This window comes from Oryx dammah, unplaced genomic scaffold, assembly GCF_014754425.2.
Source record: "Oryx dammah isolate SB20612 unplaced genomic scaffold, SCBI_Odam_1.1 HiC_scaffold_4, whole genome shotgun sequence".
In the NCBI taxonomy this organism is placed as follows: domain Eukaryota; kingdom Metazoa; phylum Chordata; class Mammalia; order Artiodactyla; family Bovidae; genus Oryx; species Oryx dammah.
In genome coordinates this window covers 57,867,143-57,886,822 of record NW_024070188.1, presented here as the reverse complement: position 1 = coordinate 57,886,822, position 19,680 = coordinate 57,867,143, and the positions used below count along the sequence as shown (strand labels likewise).

At 37.8% G+C, this 19,680-nt stretch overlaps 2 protein-coding genes across 2 annotated transcripts; one reads left to right on the top strand and one right to left on the bottom strand.

The window, feature by feature from the left end:
- Positions 1 to 501: 501 nt before the first annotated feature.
- Positions 502 to 1,536, top strand: LOC120863034 (trace amine-associated receptor 6). Its single transcript, XM_040239238.1, has one exon. The coding sequence runs from the start codon at positions 508 to 510 to the stop codon at positions 1,534 to 1,536; it is 1,029 nt and encodes a 342-aa protein (XP_040095172.1). The 5' UTR covers positions 502 to 507.
- Positions 1,537 to 4,727: 3,191 nt separating this feature from the next.
- Positions 4,728 to 17,315, bottom strand: LOC120862661 (trace amine-associated receptor 7a-like). Its single transcript, XM_040238745.1, has 6 exons — positions 16,288 to 17,315; positions 15,333 to 15,435; positions 11,698 to 11,778; positions 9,137 to 9,214; positions 8,621 to 8,690; positions 4,728 to 4,828 (listed from the first exon to the last, which is right to left on the bottom strand). The coding sequence occupies exons 1-6, from the start codon at positions 17,313 to 17,315 to the stop codon at positions 4,728 to 4,730; spliced, it is 1,461 nt and encodes a 486-aa protein (XP_040094679.1).
- Positions 17,316 to 19,680: the final 2,365 nt, after the last annotated feature.

Below are 19,680 nucleotides of genomic sequence, written 5' to 3'. Positions count from 1 at the left end.
AAATGTAATAGGTAACCTAACTTAATGCAAGGAGTCATTTTGTAGAATAACCGTCTTAATAATCACTCTTGAAACTAATCTTCCAATTTCACACGTTGCTCTACAGGGATTCCATCTAGGGATTTTCCTATAGATGGCATTTATTTATCTGGAAGGACTGTGTGCCTTAGGCAGTAATGCAGATAAACCTAACAGGATATGATGTTTTCAGTCCACAATTACTTCTCATATCACACCCTGTTGAAAAGAGGAACTCTGGAGGTAAAACATCTAAAAATATTTAGGACTTTACCAAATTAAGGAAACTAAGCATTAGTCAAAACTAACTCCTAGTGATCTTGGCCATTGTAATTTTTTGTATTTTATTTTGCTATTGAATACAATTGAGATTTATAGTAAAAAAATTGGAAAATTGAAAAACAATAGTACTAATATGTGATAATTTCTTCAGGCATTGAAAATCTGTGGAAACCAAGGACAGAAGTCTTTGAATGTAAAGGGCAGATCATGAGCAACTCGTCTCCCAGTGCAGTGGTGCAGCTCTGCTATGAGCACCTGAACGGATCCTGTGTGAAAACCCCCTACTCACCCACGTCCCGCGTGATTCTGTACATGGTGTATGGCTTTGGGGCTGTCCTGGCTGTGTTTGGAAACCTCCTGGTGATGACTGCCATCCTTCATTTCAAGCAGCTGCACTCACCAACCAATTTTCTCATCGCCTCTCTGGCCTGTGCAGACTTTCTGGTGGGAGTGACTGTGATGCCCTTCAGCATGGTCAGGTCCGTGGAGAGCTGCTGGTACTTTGGGCGAACTTTCTGCACTTTTCACACATGCTTTGATGCAGCATTCTGTTACTCTTCTCTCTTCCACCTGTCCTTCATCTCCATCGACAGGTACATTGCTGTTACTGACCCTCTGGTCTATCCCACCAAGTTCACGGTGTCTGTGTCAGGGATATGCATCAGCATCGCCTGGATCCTGCCCCTTACTTACAGTGGTGCCGTGTTCTACACGGGTGCCAATGAGAATGGGCTAGAGGAATTATCTAGTGCCCTCAACTGTGTAGGAGGTTGCCAGACAGTTGTAAATCAAAACTGGGTATTAATAGATTTTCTGTCCTTCTTTATACCTACCCTTGTCATGATAATTCTCTATAGTAATATTTTTCTTGTGGCCAGACAACAGGCTAAAAAGATTGAAAATACTGGTAGCAAAACAGAGTCATCCTCAGACAGTTACAAATCCAGAGTAGCCAAGAGAGAGAGAAAAGCAGCTAAAACCCTGGGTATCACAGTCATAGCATTCATGATTTCGTGGTTACCATACAGTATTGACTCATTAATTGATGCCTTTATGGGCTTTATAACCCCGGCCTATATTTATGAGATTTGCTGTTGGTGTGCTTATTACAACTCAGCCATGAACCCCTTGATCTATGCTTTATTTTACCCTTGGTTTAGGAAAGCCATCAAAGTCATTGTGAGTGGTCGGGTTTTCAAGAATAGTTCTGCAAGCATGAATTTGTCCTCTGAATAAATGTAAGCCATTGAGTTGAGGAAGTTGAAGATATCTTTACCTTTTCCAAATGAAATCAATTTTAAAATCAAATAAGACTGTTACTGAAGAGAAAGCAAATTTGCTTTTCCAGTTTAATTGGATAAGTCAATTTGTTTCAGTCTTGCTGGGATGCTCACTTCCTGTTGCTTCTCCAAAATATTTATTTGACTCATAAATGTTAAATCCCTATTTGTTATCTACAGTGGAGCTCACCCTGTACCCCAATAATATAGAATAGTATAGGTTAGTATAGCCTATTACAGTTAGAGATATAATAACCATTAGCAAAAACAATAAAACAAGCACAGGGTCTTTCCTTCTAGTTTATAACTTCACTTCTAAGGCTGAGTAGAATGATGGTACTGACACTGAAGGTGAGTGAGTAATGAATGCCTGCAAGCAAGAGGTGAAAGGTGGAATGTAGTTGACACGTGTCTCCTTCTGTTTTCTTTTTATTCCATTGACTCTTCCCTTTGTAACCTGAAAATGTCTTTTTCTTGATTTCTTTTCCTCTTTTCCTCACAAAGACTTTCACTCATTTCCAACTTGTCAAAAACTTCTCTATGATGACTTTCACTGGGCTATTGTGGTTTTTTTTTTTTTTTTTGCAATATAACTTATCAAATTGGCCAATATTAAAGAAGAGTTCATCGACCATAAATATTAATATCTAAATAATCGTAAATTTCATATTGATAATTTGAAAAATTTGAAATTAATTTGGTGATATATTGGGAGTTTGCCAATAACTATGATATGAAATGCAGTGCTTGAAAGTGGCTTATTAAATTGGGGAAGAGAAATGGCACCTCAGTTTCAGTAGCATCACCTTTATACTTCACCTTCTTGGTGATGTGAACATCCTTGAGCATCTGATGGAAATGTATTTCTTAACTAATGGTTGACACAGCAGTCATATTTTCTAGTTTCCTAAAATCTGAGTACCACCCTATTCTGTCAGTTAACTATTTCTCTCTTCAGGCCTTGATTACCTGTCATGCCTTTTCTAACAAGCTTACCTTTTCTTTACTTTCAAAAGTTTCCTTGTTCCGTGTTCCCTGTTAATGCCGTGTATTCCTTGTCTTTCTTTGGACTCAGTTTACTTTCATTGTGAGGAGCTTTTTTCTGGAATTCTGGTATTTCTGGACGTCCTAAAGGCCTCTAGCCCCACACATCAGCGATTTCAATCTCAATGCAATGCTCATATTTTACATTTAGTAGGATATTTTGTAACTGTGGGAAAAACTGTGGACAAATGGTGAAATTACTATAACAGTAGTTATCATTTTATGCAATAATTTTCTTATTCCATGAGGTTTTTTTGTTTTAACTTCCAGTGTTGACAGAGGGCAATTTCCTGTCATTTATTTTATTTCTTTCAAGTTTATACATTGTCCGTGATAAAAATGACACTGTCATTCATGTTATTAGGGAAAATGGATAATTTAGAAATGTTGATGTGGTATAAAATTTCTTGAAAAAGTCTTAAGCAGTTTGCCTCATGTAGTTCACAAAACCAAAACTGTTTTCTTCCAGATGTTAGAAGGCTAGAAGATGGCATAGTTTTTATAGTTTGGATTGGTGGACTCAGAACAGAAAATACGCACTACATTTTTAAACTTCAAAAAAAAAAATAGAGCCATGACAAAGAAAAAAGACAAACTTAGAAAGTATTGGTGGCACACATGATGAAGAAAGTGTTAGTAACTTGAAAATGTAAAAGCTTGCATTTCTCTGGTGGTCCAGTGGTTAAAACGTCATGTTTCCAATGTAGGGGATCAATTTCTGGTCTGGGAAGTTAAAAAAAAACGTAAAACCCTTTCACAAAACAGACAGATAGAGACAAACATCCCACTAAACAAATAAATATGCAATTTTACAGAGATGTGGCTAATAAATACATTAAAAGGTCAAGTGTGCAAATAATCAAATAATGCTAAAAAATGTAATAAAGTTTCAGATTGCAAAATGGCAAACTTTATATGACTCAATAATATCTATTAATAATTAGATTGTGGGAAATGAGCACTCTCATGAGAGCTGAGCATGCTTATACACATTTAAGAGAAATATAATTTAGTATTTTCTTTCTTTTTTTTTTTTTTTTTCATGTTTGGGAACGCATGTACACCTGTGGTGGATTCATGTCAATCTATGCCAAAACCAATACAGAATTGTAAAGTAAAAATTAAAAATAAATAAATAAATTAATTAAAAAAAATAGTATTTTCTTTCTGAGAAGGATTAAGATATTTATGTAAAATTTCAAATTATGTATGTCACTTGACTGTATAATTCTGTTTCTGGCAAGTAATCTTAAGGAAAGAGTCAGGCAAGTAACCAAACATGATAAGGATATTCATTGTATACCTCTCAATTACTAACTGGAGAAAAATGTAGATCAATGTGGGATAAATTAAGTAAATATGGTCCACTATGCAATAGAATGTTACAAAGCCGATAAAAAGCACTTAGAAGTTCTGTATCAGTTCACATAAAAAGGCAACCACAATTTTTTTTGACTCAAAACAAAACCAGAAAACTGTGACCCAGATTATAAAACAGCATATGCAATATGACCCCCATATATATTTTATATATACATCTATATGCTTGTACAAGGTCTAACTTTATGTATAATGGAGAGTTTGTGTGTATGGGAGATCTAATTTATAATTTATCTCTAGAATTTCAATATTTGTGATGAAATAAATATATGAAAATTGATATTACCATACAATTCTCTATTCTTATCTATACATTTGGGTTAGGTTTATGTGTTTATTTCTTTCATTTTAGGTGACTTTCTTTTCAGTATGAATCTCTGATATACTATCTTCTTACCAAATGAAATTAAATAGTAGCTGCATGGAAGAATTAAGAGACCATATTTTAAAGTGATGTAAATATTTTAGGAGTTATATCTCACTGTTGTTAAATTGCTTAAACCTTTTTTTTTTTTTGGTAGCCGTACTCTTCCTCTTTAACATTAATCAGAAGCTGTATTCAGAAGCTGTGGAAGCTACCAAGAGTCATTCTTCTAACTTCTATTTGTGTTTCATTTCTGCTCTATATGTCAATTCTTGAAAAGTGATAAACAGTAATAGTAGATGTGTTGGGTATAAGATGAGGGAGATCTCATCTAATACAGGAAGGCAGTCTCTAGAGAATCATTGCACAGGGGTATGAATCAGAAAGTGCTGAGGACAAATCCTGGCTTTGTGACCTTGGACAACTTCCATAACCTCTTCCAGCTGCAGAGTTTTCACCCCTAATATGGGAATAATATTACCTCCATATAGAGCTGTATGAGTTGGATAAGGTGGGAAAAGGACTTAACTTATAGTTGGAGCTGAGTTACTATAGAGTAACCAGTAACATAGTATGGTAAAGTACTTGATAGTTGATAGATAATCATTAACAAAATAAAACAAGTGCAGAATCTTTTCTTCCAACTTCAACGTTTAAGGAATGATTAGAATGATGATTACTGATATTTAAGGTGGGTGATGAATGTAAAGTGAGAGAAAGTGAGAGGTAAAGTGACTAATAGCTGGCTTTCTAGAGCTAGTGAGACTGAAAGGCAGGTGTCAGGGATAATATACCCAAATTGGAGAGATTTCAGGTTGGGGCACAAGTCCACATCCTGAAATTCCAAAAGCAAAAATATTGGAAGTTAGTGTCTGATTAATTTAGTGACAAACACTGACATGAAGTTATTTCTAATGTTTATTTCTGACCAGCCCTTCTGAAGGTTCATGCTTTGGTGCAGAGATAATAGTGTTGATGACAAATGCTTCACATACTTTACTAGTACATTCAAAATATTTGACAGATGTGCCTTTTTCAATTTAAAAAAATCCAATTTCCAGAAGTCCCAAGGGTTTCAAATAAAATTGTAGCTTGCAGATTATAAGTCCTAAGTTACAACTGAGGTAGCATGGTGGTGATATCCTGAAAGGAAAGGATTTTACGGAGGCAGCTTTAGCATGTGGACAGAACACAGAGTCCACTCAGTCTGCCTAGGACTGTCTCCAGACTCTCCACAACTTTGTAACCTCCTAGGCCTTAGTATTCTCAGCTGTGAAATGGGGATAATAATACTAGCTTCACTGGAGACTTACTGTGATGATTATTGAGGTAAACATTTCTAAAGCACTTGGTATAGTACTTAATATAGCAAGTGTTTATGTTTTAAATATGATAAATACTGAGAATAGAACTAGAGAGAAGGACAGAGTGCTGGGTATTAAAATTAAGGAGCAAAAATAGAAAGAAGGATGTGTTGACAGTATTGGAGAAAGGCAAGACTGGTACAGTGTAATGACCTTGTGGGGGTTGGGGAGGATGGAGGGTGAATGCTCTACCACCATGAGGAATACAGAGGATGCCACTTCATTCGCTCTGCCACCAAAGAGCAGAGTCCTCAGGTGAAGACCAGGTTCCTAAAACTTACAGAGAACCTGCATAGAAGGAAATATGCAAACTGTAAAGTTATATATCAGTATTTACTCTTGGTAATACTGTCTTTTAATCTTAATTCAGTTATGTTGAAATGCCAGTCTGGGAATCAGTGCTGAACTACAGCAAATTTTTGATTGGTCAGAAGGAAAAAATGAGAAAAAAAAAAAAGAACAATGAGGCACGTGTCTCATAATAGAAAATTTATCCAATTTACAAGACTGTTGTTTCTTCTTAGATTATGTTGTTCCTAATTTTTAGTATTAAAACACTTTTATAAAATTATGGGAAATGGCATGAACATTGTTCCCACAGTTATTATTGCTATTTATCTTTATTTGGCAAGTTAAAATCGGATAATTATCTATTGGTTCCCCTAATTTTTATCAATTTTTTAATTTCTGAAGCCCAAGTTTCCAGGAACCAGTTTCCTAACATTAGTATGTTTAATAGCAATGGTGGTGTTTTCAGTAGGTAAGCCTTTTATTATGCCCCTCAGACAAACCAGGGCAACACTGGTCAATTCCAAGCATTACACTCAGTGAAGTAACAATGAGTGGTAATAAACTTGACATGCTCCAAGGGAAGAAGTCCAAGAAACCAGCTGCATAGAAAAAGCAATGTGAAACATCTACTATAAAAAGGGAAGAATTGTCCTGCACTTTTCAGCATTTTTTTTTTTTTTTGCTACAACTCTGAAGCCTCTTGATGAAAGTGAAAGAAGAGAGTGAAAAAGTTGGCTTAAAGCTCAACATTCAGAAAACTAAGATCATGTCATCCAGTCCCATCCCTTCATGGCAAATAGATGGGGAAACAGCGGAAACAGTGGCTGACTTTATTTTTCTGGGCTCCAAAATCACTGTGGATGGTGAGTGCAGCCATGAAATTAAAAGATGCTTACTCCTTGGAAGGAAAGTTATGACCGAACTAGACAGCATATTAAAAAGCAGACATTACTTTGTCAACAAAGATCTGTCTAGTCAAGGCTACGGTTTTTCCAGTAGTCATGTATGGATGTGAAAGTTGGACTATAAAGAAAGCTGAGTGCAGAAGAATTGATGCTTTTGAACTATGGTGTTGGAGAAGACTCTTGAGAGTCCCTTGGACTGCAAGGAGATCCAACCAGTCCATCCTAAAGGAGATCAGTTCTGGGTGTTCATTGGAAGGACTAATGCTGAAGCTGAAACTCCAATACTTTGGCCACCTCAGGCGGAGAGCTGACTCATTTGAAAAGACCCTGATGGTGGGAAAGATTGAGGGCAGGAGGAGAAGGGGACGACAGAGGATGAGATGGTTGGAATTGCATCACCGACACAATGGACATGGGTTTGGGTGGACTCCGGGAGTTGGTGATAGACAGGGAGGCCTGGCATGCTGCGGTTCATGGGGTTGCAAAGAGTTGGACACAACTGAGCGACTGAACTGAAGTGTATTACAGGAATCTAGGTTCTTTTACACGTTCATCTTTGGGGTTAGCCCCTAAAGAGAACTTGAGTCATGTTGAAATGAGATGTAAATTGGAGGCTCTTCCTAAGGCCTTCATAAGACCATCTTAAGTAAATGCATTTGCATCAGATAAAGATCAAGATGAGGCAGCAGTCACGTTTCTCAAGGGGTTATAGACTAACACTAGGCAGCATTTGGAGTCAAACTTTGGTTGTCTTGCATCATCTACAGTTTTCAGTCTCATATATACATGGGACCTTTGTTTACAGGCTTCGAACTTCTCTAAGACATTCCTCAAATTAAAGTCTGTTTAATAAACAAAGTCCCCAATGGCTAAGAATGTGAGATATTCCTCAGTTATGATGAAAGTGGGAGAAAGATGCGTTAATGATGCTCTGTGGTCTTTCCAGTGCCCAAACTTGGAAGCTTGCTAATGAAAAGGAGAGAGACATATTTTGTACTCTTGTCTCTTTGGATTAGAGTCAAGAGGTAACCAAACACAAAGCAGGCTCAGAGTGTTAAACTATAAATAAACAGCCCTTGGCATTGGCCGCTTTGATCAATATATCTAATTTACAGTCTAAGCAATTCTTCAAGTTGGTGCCTAACTGAATCAGTTCTTACCTAGATTCACCATACAATCCATTTGTATTTAACAAGTATTTTCTTAGAAATGTGTACAACTGCTTATGGAATATTTTGGGGGTGAGAAACAGTACAAAATTATATTCTCTCCCATCACAGCCCAGTGTGCTCTAACATATCTTCTTTTTTTATCCCTTCATTAGATTTCAGACAGACCCCAGAGCAGTCCAGTCACTCTGAGTGTTAAAATTTTCCATTTTGATCTACACTAATTTAAAACCATGATCTCTATCAAATCGAGTATCTGCATTCTCACTGAACCCAGACTAGTCAAGCCAAAGTTTAAAACTCTGGATTTTAGGGAAACAGCATGTCTGGTCATTTATTCCTTATCCCACCCTCCTTTTCTGCTCTATCCCATAGAGAGAAGAAGAGTAGAAGAAAAAGAGCACAATCATTCTGTGCCCAATTTGGTTCCTTGTAACCTTCATTTAGTGGTCATGACCTCTGTGTATGAGCCTTCTAACAGTATCCCACTCCTGCATCGCGTATCTGGGGACTGCAGGCATACCTGCAGGAGGCATTCCCGCCCCAGGTCCCTCATCCTTGTGATCAGTGCTGGTTTGGCCTTTCTTGGCATCCTGTGGGATGTGTCACAGATGCCTGACACACCCTGAAGTGGGAGGCCTGAGGAAGGGCCAAATCAGCCTGGCTTCCACTAGTCTCCAGACCTCATGAAACTGATGCATCTTTGGCACCTGAATCATTGACAGTACGGTCTTCTCTCCCCACTGGTCCATTTCTCCTCCAGGCCATCTCTCTCCATTTCTACTTTCCTCTGCTTAACATGGCTTCCCAGGTGGTGCTAGTGGTAAAGAACCCACCTGCCAATGCAGGAGATGTAAGAGACTCAGGTTCAATCCCTGGGTGGGAAAAAACCCTTGGAGGAGGGCAGGGCAACCCACTCCAATATTCTTGCCTGGAGAATCACACGGACAGACGAGACTAGTGGGCTACAGTCCATAGGGTCACAAAGAGTCAGACACAACTGAGGTAATTTAGCATGCACGCACTGCTTAACACAAACACAGAGCAGGTCAGTGCCGTGGTCCAGCCCCAGTGGATCCAGGGTAATTCGAAGCAGGGACAGCGTGGCAAAAGAGATCTATAGATTTAGAGAGAGATAAGGAAAGAGTTTGCAGTTAAGAGAATAGAGGAGAGAAAGAGGATGTATTCCTTGGTTTACATAGAAAGCCAATAAAGCCCCGAGACAAGGGACTTGAACCGTCTACGTAGGGCCACAGGCGCCCGCTTGAATAGCGGAGGGTGCCCCGCCTTGGGCTCCCTCTCGCGTGGGTCTTAGAAGCCCGAGCAAATAAGTAGACACGGCTAGCCTCTATGCCCCAGATGGGAATCAGCCAGAAAATAGAGTAAGAAAGAAAAAGACACGGGGGAACCAGTCTTTCCAGGAACTGGCCCGAGAAACTGGTCCATCCTTTATTGTCCAGAAAAGCTTTTTATACTTTTGGTTGTACATAGAGATCAATGGTAATACAAAGTTATGCAGCGTCAGCAGCCCTGACTCTAATCAAGACCAGGCTTTCTCTCTGCATACCTAGCTGTATACACAAGTCTTAGGTGATTTACATAATCTTCTGGCCAGGAGGCCTATTAGCATTTTACGGCCCTTTTCTGATAAGGGTCTGTCAACCAGAAAACTTATTTGCCTTAAAAGTGTTGTTCTTTCCAAAGTCTGGTGCCACTCTCAGAAAGCACTAAATAAAGTTACATTCTTATATAGCAAGGACACAACAATTTATAACAAGGAAAGAGGAGTACAGTGATTTATAACAAAGAGAAAGTTCATTAACTCAAAGTCTAGTGTTGCTAACATCAAAACTACTATATTCCTTTTTCTATATCCCAATTACATTGATTAATATCCTCCAGGTGCCTAAAAGATAAAGAATATGGAGGCCTGGCAGCAGTCATTGACTCAACAGTGAAACCCATTACCAATATAATTTTTAGCTTTTTAGAAAAGGCTCTATATCTTTAAGATGATTTAAGCTGCGTGCCTCTCGCAGTTGAGGGGCTGTAAACGATCACAAGTTGTAAAAGTCTCTAACTGTCAGGCAAGTTAGAAAGCCATCAGAGGTGTTTGAGCTGAGACACTCCATTTATATGCAGGAGACTGTTAACTGGAGCTCTAAGTTAACTCTTTCCAGAGAAAGGTGGTCGGGGATAGTCCCCTGTTATGTCAGAAGAGTAGAAAGCACAGTACATTAAAGCAGGCAGACTCTGGTTTTGGGGGTAGATGCTCAGAAAAATCCAGGGGTACCCCTGAGGCCTGATCTCAGCCTTTGCCTTTTGCCAGGCCCCCTTCCTCATGACCTTTGCCATGGGCGGGATTCCCCATGCTGGCTCCCAGCAGGTCAGCATGCAATTGAAGAAGCAGATTTAAAGAGGCAATCAAGATTGAATCATCTTGCCAGTACCATCTTCACTGGAGTAGTTTCCTGAACAAAGGATCCCAGAAGAAAAGTCTGCCTGGAGAGATTCTAAGGAGAAGTCAAGAGAGGTCAGCTGGGGGGGTTCACCCCACATTAGGGAACTGAATAGTGGGTGGATTCCCCCAAAAGAAGTTACATGTATACCTCATCACTGAGCCTACAGTTGGGCTTCTGCCACAATCAAGACATAAGTCATTAATACCTGACACTACAAGGCATGAAAATACAGCTTTCATCTCTTTATTAATACTCTTTTTATTCTTGTTCCATCCTGGAGGGTGGTTGGGGCTCCAAGCAGAAACTGGGAGTGAAAGGAAGAGGCCTAGGCCTGGATGGCACTGACTGGGGTAGAAAAGATAAGATTACTTAACTGGATCTGATTTTAAAGCTTTACTGTGAATTATAAAGAACTTATCATGACTTCATAAATTTTGGGAATTGAATGGAAAATAGTAATACCTTCCCAGAATGTTCTTAAAATGTGGGGAAGGGAGAATCAATAGAGTAGATTTGCCTGCTCTAGGAGATAAATGGTAAAGCTGTTTTATGTTTGAGATTCACCAAGTTCAGACTGCCTCAAATCTAGTGACATATTCGATGGGCCAGACTTCCTAATCAGACTAGAAGGAAGGATGAAGTTAATGACTACAGTTCTGTTCTTTCATGCTTTTCCTGAATAATTTGAAAACTTCTTCCCATCATCTCATTATACATTTTCAGAAATCTCATTTATTTCTTAGAAAGTAAACAATAATTATTTAAGCAATCACTCGGTACTTCTGAGTACATTCTTAATTTTCCCCTATTTAAGTTTTGATCATCAGAAGTAAATTTACTGTTGACGAAGTGCTCTTCAAAAAATGACCATTTGATTTCTGGGTCAGTATTTAGGGCTGACATTTCCAAACATGAAAAAATCAATCTGCTAATACATGAGCACTGGCTGGTCAGAAAGGATGCTCTTTTGAGAGGTAGTTAATCTGTGGAGATGCTCACCTTTGCTTTCCATTGATCTTTCATTGTTGGATCATGTCAAGGCTTGAGAGGTGTAGGAGGCTCAGGTCAACAGATATTTACCAACCAGTATTTAAGCGTTTCATCATTTTCACAATGGGATGGTTGAACTGGTACATACCATCTGAAGATTAGCCCTGTCAAGATAAATGAACTGATAATTTACTTCTGAAATCCCAGTAAGATGCCCTAAAGTGTATCTCTGAAAGATAAAAATGAGATAGGGTCAAACAGATGGAAAACCCTAGGTACAGAAAAAATACAACCCACATTAAACACAGTGAAAGTTTATAAGAAAGGTATATTTTCATAGGACCTGGGAGAAATTCTTAATCCCAGAAAAAAGCAACTGAAGAATGAGCACAAGAAAATAATAAAAATTATCCTAGATAAAGTTTTCTCTGGTCTAAAGAATCTAAACTCCAATGTAAATGCCTACCAACTACAAAGAGACAAAACAAAACAAAAAATAGAGGCACTAAATATAAACAAATATAAAGAGAAGTTCTTAAAAGTTCCTAGGAACAAAGGCCAGAGAGAACTAGTCTATGAAAATTGAATGAATACCATCCTGGGACCAAGCTTCTCATCAGTACACTAGATCCAAGAAGACAATGGAGTTATGTTTTTGAAGTTGCAAGATAATTTATTTTTGGAAACATAACTCTTGTGAAAATTAAAACTATAATTGAAATGCTATAAAATTTTAAAAACTTTTTGGAATTGTTGCTGTTCAGTTGTCAAGTCATGCCCAACTCTTCATGACCCCAGGGACTGCAGCATGCCAGACTTCTCTGTCCCTCATTGTTTCCCAGAGTTTGCCCAAGTTCGTGTCCAATGAATCGGTGATGCCATCCAACCATCTCATCTTCTGTCACCCTCTTCTCCTTCTGCCTCAAATAAGAAGTAATATATAATGGATAATTATATATAGTATACATTTCTATATACTACAATATACAATATGGTGGCTTAGATGGTAAAGGAGGAGACCCAGGTTCAATCCCTGGGTCAGAAATATCACCTGTAGATGCAAATGGCTACCCACTCCTGTATTCTTGTCTGGAGAATTGCATGGGCAGAGGAGCCTGGTGGGTTACAGTCCTTGGAGTTGCAAAGAGGCAGACACAACTGACTGACTAACATTTTCACTTTTCACAACATAACAAATGTTTTATTATATTAAATTATAATTAATCTAACATGATTATATAACATAAATTTATAAATAAAATTTGCATTAATATAAAATAGAGCAAGAAATAGATGGTCATGGATCGTTAGAACCAGGCAAGCCACATCTAAGGGAGTAGAGCTGAGGCAATTCTTAGGAAGGAGACCTTGTGCCAAGACTAGGGGGAGGAGGGGATGAAAGTAGCAAGGCCCAATCCAGCCAGACACCTCCCGGAGGGTGGCCAAGCCCCCTTCTGTGAATTCACAAGACTCCAGCAAACCAAACTTCAGTCAACAGGTGAGATGAATAAACAAATTGTGCTCAATTCACACAGTGAAATGCTACTCCATCACAAAGAAAAGACTAAAATACTGATTCATGCTTTGACATGGATTATTCTCCAAATTACTATACTGAGTGAAATAATTCAGACAAAAATGAATATATATAATGTATAGCTGTATTTATATAAAATGCTAGAAGTACAAACTAGTATAGAGTGACATAAAGCTGATCAGTGGCTGCCTGGGGATGGAAGAGGGTTGAGTGTGCAGGGATGAGCAGGAAGGACATTACAAAGAACACGAAGAAACTTTGAGGAGATAGGTATGTTCAGTCTTGATTTTGGTGATGATTTTCCAGATGTCTACAAATGTCAAAACTTATCAAATTGTGTAGTTTAAATATGTTCAATTTATATGTCCATTATGAAAAATATTAAATTATGAGCTTCTCTGTTAAAAAATTTAAATATGGGGAGTTCCCTGGTGGTTCAGTGGTTAGGATTCAATGCTTTCACTTCCATGGCCTGGGTTCAAAACCTGATGGGCTAACTAAGATTCTGTAAGCCATGCAGTGCAGCCAAGAAAATTTTTTAATTAATTAATTATTTTAAAGGGATGGTTCAGAATAGATCATCTCAAAGTCACCTTCAGTTTTATTATTTTGTACATTTATCATAGCAGACTAACAACTGAATGGCCAAGAAACTGATCAGCTTGATTTTCTTGCTGTGCAAATTTTTCTGTCTCTGATTTCGTCTCCAAATGTCTGACAGAGAGAGATCCTCTTTCCAGAGGTACATCCCAATAACCACAAAATAAGTGTGAAGTGTCTGTAATTTACATATCACAATAACCACTATGATGCATAAACAATTATTTCTTTTATATACTCACACACATAAATGAGCAGAAGCTTGTGTTTTTAGAAAAAAAGATATGAAATATTTACCAAAATAGAATGATATGTTGATCCGGGAAAGAAAGGAATAAAATTAAATCATTTGTTAAATATATGTGAAAAGTGACTTAAAAATGGAAAGACAAGTATAAAAGTACTAAACTAGATGTTAGAAGTGCTTATTTGAATCCAGAAGCTTTAAGATATTCAGCAGATTTTGTAAGCACTTTGTAGCTTTTTCTATTTTTAAAATGGTCAATATGATTTCTCTATAGCTTGTGGCACAGGATTAGAGAAAGTTACTATATTGAAAGCACTAAATCAAAATAAATTGATGATTTTCAGTGCTGGAAGAGTTGTGTATAAACTAATACTAAGCAATCTAGGGTGCCTTTAAGTTATCTGAATCATCTTTAATCATAAAATGAAGATGAGAGCGTTTCATTCAAGCGTAGTATATTCAGAAAAAATTCACTGTCTCAGGAAATGCTTACCAGCTTAAAGCATTTGTTTAACAATAGAAATGATGTGCTAATATACTTCTGATTTATATCCAATCAAGAAATTGAAGAAAAATAACAAGAATATTTTTAATATGTATTCACGCTTGCCCCAAAGATATGATGCTCTGATTTTTAAATTTTGATGTCTGATTACAACAAACCAAAAGTTAGAAGATAATCAAACAATTAACTCACTCAGTGCATGGGACACACAGCACCCTTCGGTCTTAAGACCCAGAACAAGTCTTCATGTCTGAAAAGCTGGTGAATGTTATACAAAGTGAATAGCTTAACTTATCCAATGTGAGTTGCTTAAATTAATTCAGTTTCAAATCTGTGGGTCACACAAAATGTGTTTACCAGCCTCTCTGCTGCTGCTGCTAAGTCACTTCAGTCGTGTCCAACTCTGTGCAACCCCATAGATGGCAGCCCACTAGGCTCCTCTGTCTCTGGGATTCTCCAGGCAAGAATACTGGAGTGGGTTGCCATTTCTATCATCATTTATCTCCTTTCACTTTTCTATTCTTTTGGATGTTTTTTAATTTGGACATTTCATGTGAATCATTGAAAGCACTTATAAATAATTTTGGTACGTTTAATCACTATACTTTAATAAAATAAATGTTTTAAAGATGAATATTTTTGGTACAATGCAAAAGTGAACAAGTATTAAATTAATTTAAGATAAAATACAGTAATGAGTGACAGTCTTAAAACACATGTTCTAAGCATATGTTAACTGGTAAAATTTCCGAACCAAAATGAAATTGTAGGAGTAAAGTTAATCAGTACAAAGAAGCTTACTGAATAATCAAATACTATTAATGACACCAATCACCTTTCCCATAGTAAAGAATTAAATGGATGTTATAGTCACTCTTTCTGGGTTGATTTTACCTGACTCTGAGATAATATTTCTGGACCACAAATCTGAACACCTGACAGTGTGGAGTCACTACTTTGCCCTCCCTGAGCCAGGATGTCTCTGAGTATTCCCCAGCTGCATGTACATTTAATGGAAAAATATTACAATCATGAAAATATAAAAAGAAGTAATAACCAAGGACTGAACTATTATAAAGCAATAAAAGGGGGGATTTAGAATAATGAAAACATAGTAGTTTTTTTTCTTTTTTATTTATTTTTACATTTATTTATTTTAATTGGAGGTTAATTACTTTACAATAGTGTATTGGTTTTGCCATACATCAACATGTACATTCTTTTTGGCTTCTCTGATAGCTCAGTTGGTAAAGAATCTGCAGGAGACCCTGGTTCGATTCCTGGGTAGGGAAGGTCCACTGGAGAAGGGATAGGCTACCCATTCCAGTATTCTTGGGCTTCCCTCATGGCTCAGTTGGTAAAGAATCCACCTGCAATGCGGGAGACCTGGGTTCAATCCCTGGGTTGGGAAGATCCCCTGGAGAAGGGAAAGGCTACCCACTCCAGTATTTTGACCTGGAGAGTTCGATGGACTGTATAGTCCATGGGGTGGCAAAGAGTCAGACATGACCGAATGACTTCATACATTTTTTAAAATTTTCTCAAGAATGCTACAAAGGAGAGGTTATTAACTAGAGACATACAGTGAAGTTCAGAGAGTGGAAGCAGCCCAAGATCGGTGTTAAATTTCCATGTTTCTGGCTCCAAGGGCATGCTGTTTCCATTACATACAGTGTTTTATGTTATATTTACCAAAGAATGATGAAGCTGAATTTAAGTGTTTGGGTCAAATTTGAAGCATAATTTATTTTACATTAGAAGACCTTGAACACATATAACTAAATTTTCTACCCAGTGTGTGTTCACTGTGAATCTACTGTCAATTCCTCCATCTAAAATGTAGACTTACCCAGCAAATAAATTTACTGTTGAGGAATTCTCTCTCAAGACTTTGCCAGTGACAATGAGTTTGATGGCTTTTCGAAACCAAGGATAAAAGAAAGCATAAATCAAGGGGTTCATAGCTGAGTTATAATAAGCAATCCAAACCAATATTTCATAAACATATGTGGGAGTGATGAAACCTAGGAAGGCATCAATGATGGAATCCAGGAAGTAAGGCAGCCAGGAGATCAGAAATGCCAGCACTGTGACACCCAGGGTTCTTGCTGCCTTTCTCTCCCTCTTGGCCACTCTGTCTTGGTAGCTCTCTGAGCATCGCCCAGTCTTAATGCTCAGACTCTCAATTTTTCCAGCCTGCTGTTTAGCGATGAGGAAAACATTGGAGTAAAGAACTATCATCACAAGGGTGGGAATGAAGAATAAAATGAAATTTACTAATACCCAACTTTGATTCACTGCAAATTGACAGCCTCCCACACAGGTGAGTGCACTTACTAGATCCTCCAGTCCAGCTGCATTTGCTCCTGTGCCAAGAAGGGAAAAAGAATAAATAATCGCAAAGAGCCAGGAGAAGGCAATACACATGCCAGAAACAGACACAGTGAACCTGGTTGGATAGACCAGGGGATCAGTGATCGCAATGTACCTGTCCAGAGAGATAAAGCACAAGTGGTAGATGGAAGCGTAACAGAATGACCCATCAAAACAAGTGTGAAATTTACAGTAACTTTCCCCAAAGTACCAGCAGCTCTCCACGGACCTCACTGTGCTAAAGGGCATCACAGTCACTCCCACCAAGAAGTCTGCACAGGCCAGGGAGGCAATCAAGAAATTGGTTGGAGAATGCAGCTGCTTGAAGTGGAGAATGGAAATCATTACCAAGAGGTTTCCAAATACAGCCAGCACAGCTCCAAAGCTGAACACTGTGTACAGGATGAGGCGGGGAGCTGGTGAGTAGGGGGTTTTCACACAGGATCCGTTCAGGTGCTCGTAGCAGAGTTGTACAGCTGCAACAGCGAATGAGCTGCTGGTCATGGTGCTGCTGTAGATAGCACGTAAACATCCGGAGAAGTTCCTCCCTTTTTCAGTCAAATAAAATAGAACAAAAGATCTTTGAACCGATTATTTCTGTTATAATTACCAAACATTATCGTGTGACCTGTCATGTATTTATGTTAGTTTTAATCTCTGAACATATTAAATAACTGTATATTGAATTTGAATTTATTTTAATTTTAGAATATAAAGTATAATTTTTATACTTAAAATGTACTATGAAACAATATTCTAAATTGAATAATAATTTAATTTCAAATAAATCTGTTGCAAATTTTCTTTTCCCACAAAAGATGTCTTACCTTACAATTTAACAACAATCTTTTATTACCTGGCTGATGTTTGGGTGGGTATTTCTCTTTGTCAAAGTTAGTATGGTGCGTATTGATTTGTTATTCATTCATTGCCTTTTAGGGAAGCCCATATAATGCCAGTGGTAAAACTCCTGCCTGCCAAAGCAGGAGATGCAAAAGACGCAGGTTACCTTTTACTACTCACCTCCAAACTATCTAAAAAGTTAATGCCAAATCCCCCCAGGAAGCACAGCCAAAGCTCATATCCAAAATCATCTACAGTGGAGTCCCTATGGTGCAAGGTGTGAAGAAGAAGAAATTTACACTTTTAATCTCCAATTAAAATTTATTGTTTGATATAGAATATCATGGATACAAAACCCAAGGAAAAAGAATGAACGCTCTCACTCATAATGAAGCAGAAATCCTAAACAAAATAAAATTAACAGCATATAAAGAGATGATACATCTTGATTAGAGTCTATGCCAAGAATGGAAGTTTGCTTTAACAATTGAAAATCTATTACTATAATTCACCATTTTAACAGATTAAAATTGTATGATCATCCAATGAAATACAAAATTCAATCTGATATATTTCAAAATTTATTCATTGCTAAAAGGAAAAAAGTCTTAGCTAACTAAAAATATGAGATCTTATGTATCTGAAGAGGTCTACACAAAAAGGACCTATTGCATAGGATATAGCTGCTGCTGCTGCTAAGTCACTTCAGTCGTGTCTGACTCTGTGACCCCATAGACAGCAGCCCACCAGGCTCCCCCATCCCTGGGATTCTCCAGGCAAGAACACTGGAGTGGGTTGCCATTTCCTTCTCCAAAAGAGAGATATTTAAGAAAATTCTCTTTAAGATGAATAAAAAGTCAGAGACACTTCAGTAGGAGAAAATTTATGAGCTGTAAGGCATGCAAGATATCTGTAAATTCAAATGAATTCCAGTCATTCATGTATATTACATTTATATTTGCTTATTTATTCTATAGACCTTGTCAAGAAAATGAGAGTTATCAAGGGAATAGTTCATGCAAAGATGGACACAATAAAGGACAGAAATGGTAATGACCTAATAGAAGCAGAAGCGATTAAGAAGAGGTGGCAAGAATACACAGAAGAACTGTACAAAAAAGGTCTTAGAGACTCAGATAACCATGATGGTGCAGTCATTCATCTAGAGCCAAACATCCTGGAGTGTGAAGTCAGACGTGCCTTAGGAAGCATTACTATGAACAAAGCTAGTGGAGGCGATGGAATTCCAGCTGAACTATTTCATATCTTAAAAGATGATGCTGTGAAAGTGCTATACTCAATAGGCCAGGAAATTTGGAAAACTCAACAGTGGCCACAGGACTGGAAAAGGTCAGTTTTCATTCCAGTCCCAAAAAAGGACAATGCCAAAAAGGTTCAAACTACAGCACAATTGTGCTTATTTCACATGCTAGTAAGCTAATGCTCAAAGCTCTCCAAGCTAGGCTTCAATGGTGAACTGAGAACTTCCAGAGGTACAAGCGGGATTTAGAAAAGGCAGAAGAACCAGAGATCAAATTGCAATCATCCGCTGAATCAGAGAAAAAGCAAAAGAATTCCAGAAACACATCTGCTTCGTTGATTTTGCTAAAGCATTTGATTGTGTGGATCACAAGAAACTGTGGGAAATTGTTCAAGAGATGGGAATACCAGACCACCTTACCTGCCTCCTGAGAAGCGCTGTATGAGAAGCCCTCCTTCAAGAAGCAACAATTAAAACTAGACATGAAACAATGGACTGGTTCAAAACTGGGAAAACAGTACATTAAGGCTGTATATTGTCACCCTGCTTACTTAACTTCTATGCAGAGTATATCATGCAAAATGCTGGGCTGGATAAAGCGCAAGCTAGAATCAAGATTGCCAGGAGAAATATCAATAACTTCAGAAATGCAGATGACACCACCCTAGGGGCAGAAAGTGAAGAGGAGGTGAAAGAGGAGAGTAAAATATCTGGCTTAAAACTCAACATTCAAAAGACTAAGTTCATAGCCTCCCATCACTTCAT

What these genes read in the sequence shown, in the direction of transcription:
- LOC120863034 (XM_040239238.1), top strand. Translation starts at nt 508, where the DNA reads ATGAGCAACTCGTCTCCCAGTGCAGTGGTGCAGCTCTGCTATGAGCAC.
- LOC120862661 (XM_040238745.1), bottom strand. Translation starts at nt 17,315, where the DNA reads ATGACCAGCAGCTCATTCGCTGTTGCAGCTGTACAACTCTGCTACGAG. An exon ending in ACAGTAAATTTATTTGCTGG is followed by an intron (nt 15,436 to 16,287) that starts GTAAGTCTACAT and finishes ATGTACATGCAG; the next exon opens with CTGGGGAATACTCAGAGACA. An exon ending in ACGGCACTGACCTGCTCTGT is followed by an intron (nt 8,691 to 9,136) that starts GTTTGTGTTAAG and finishes CACATCCCACAG; the next exon opens with GATGCCAAGAAAGGCCAAAC.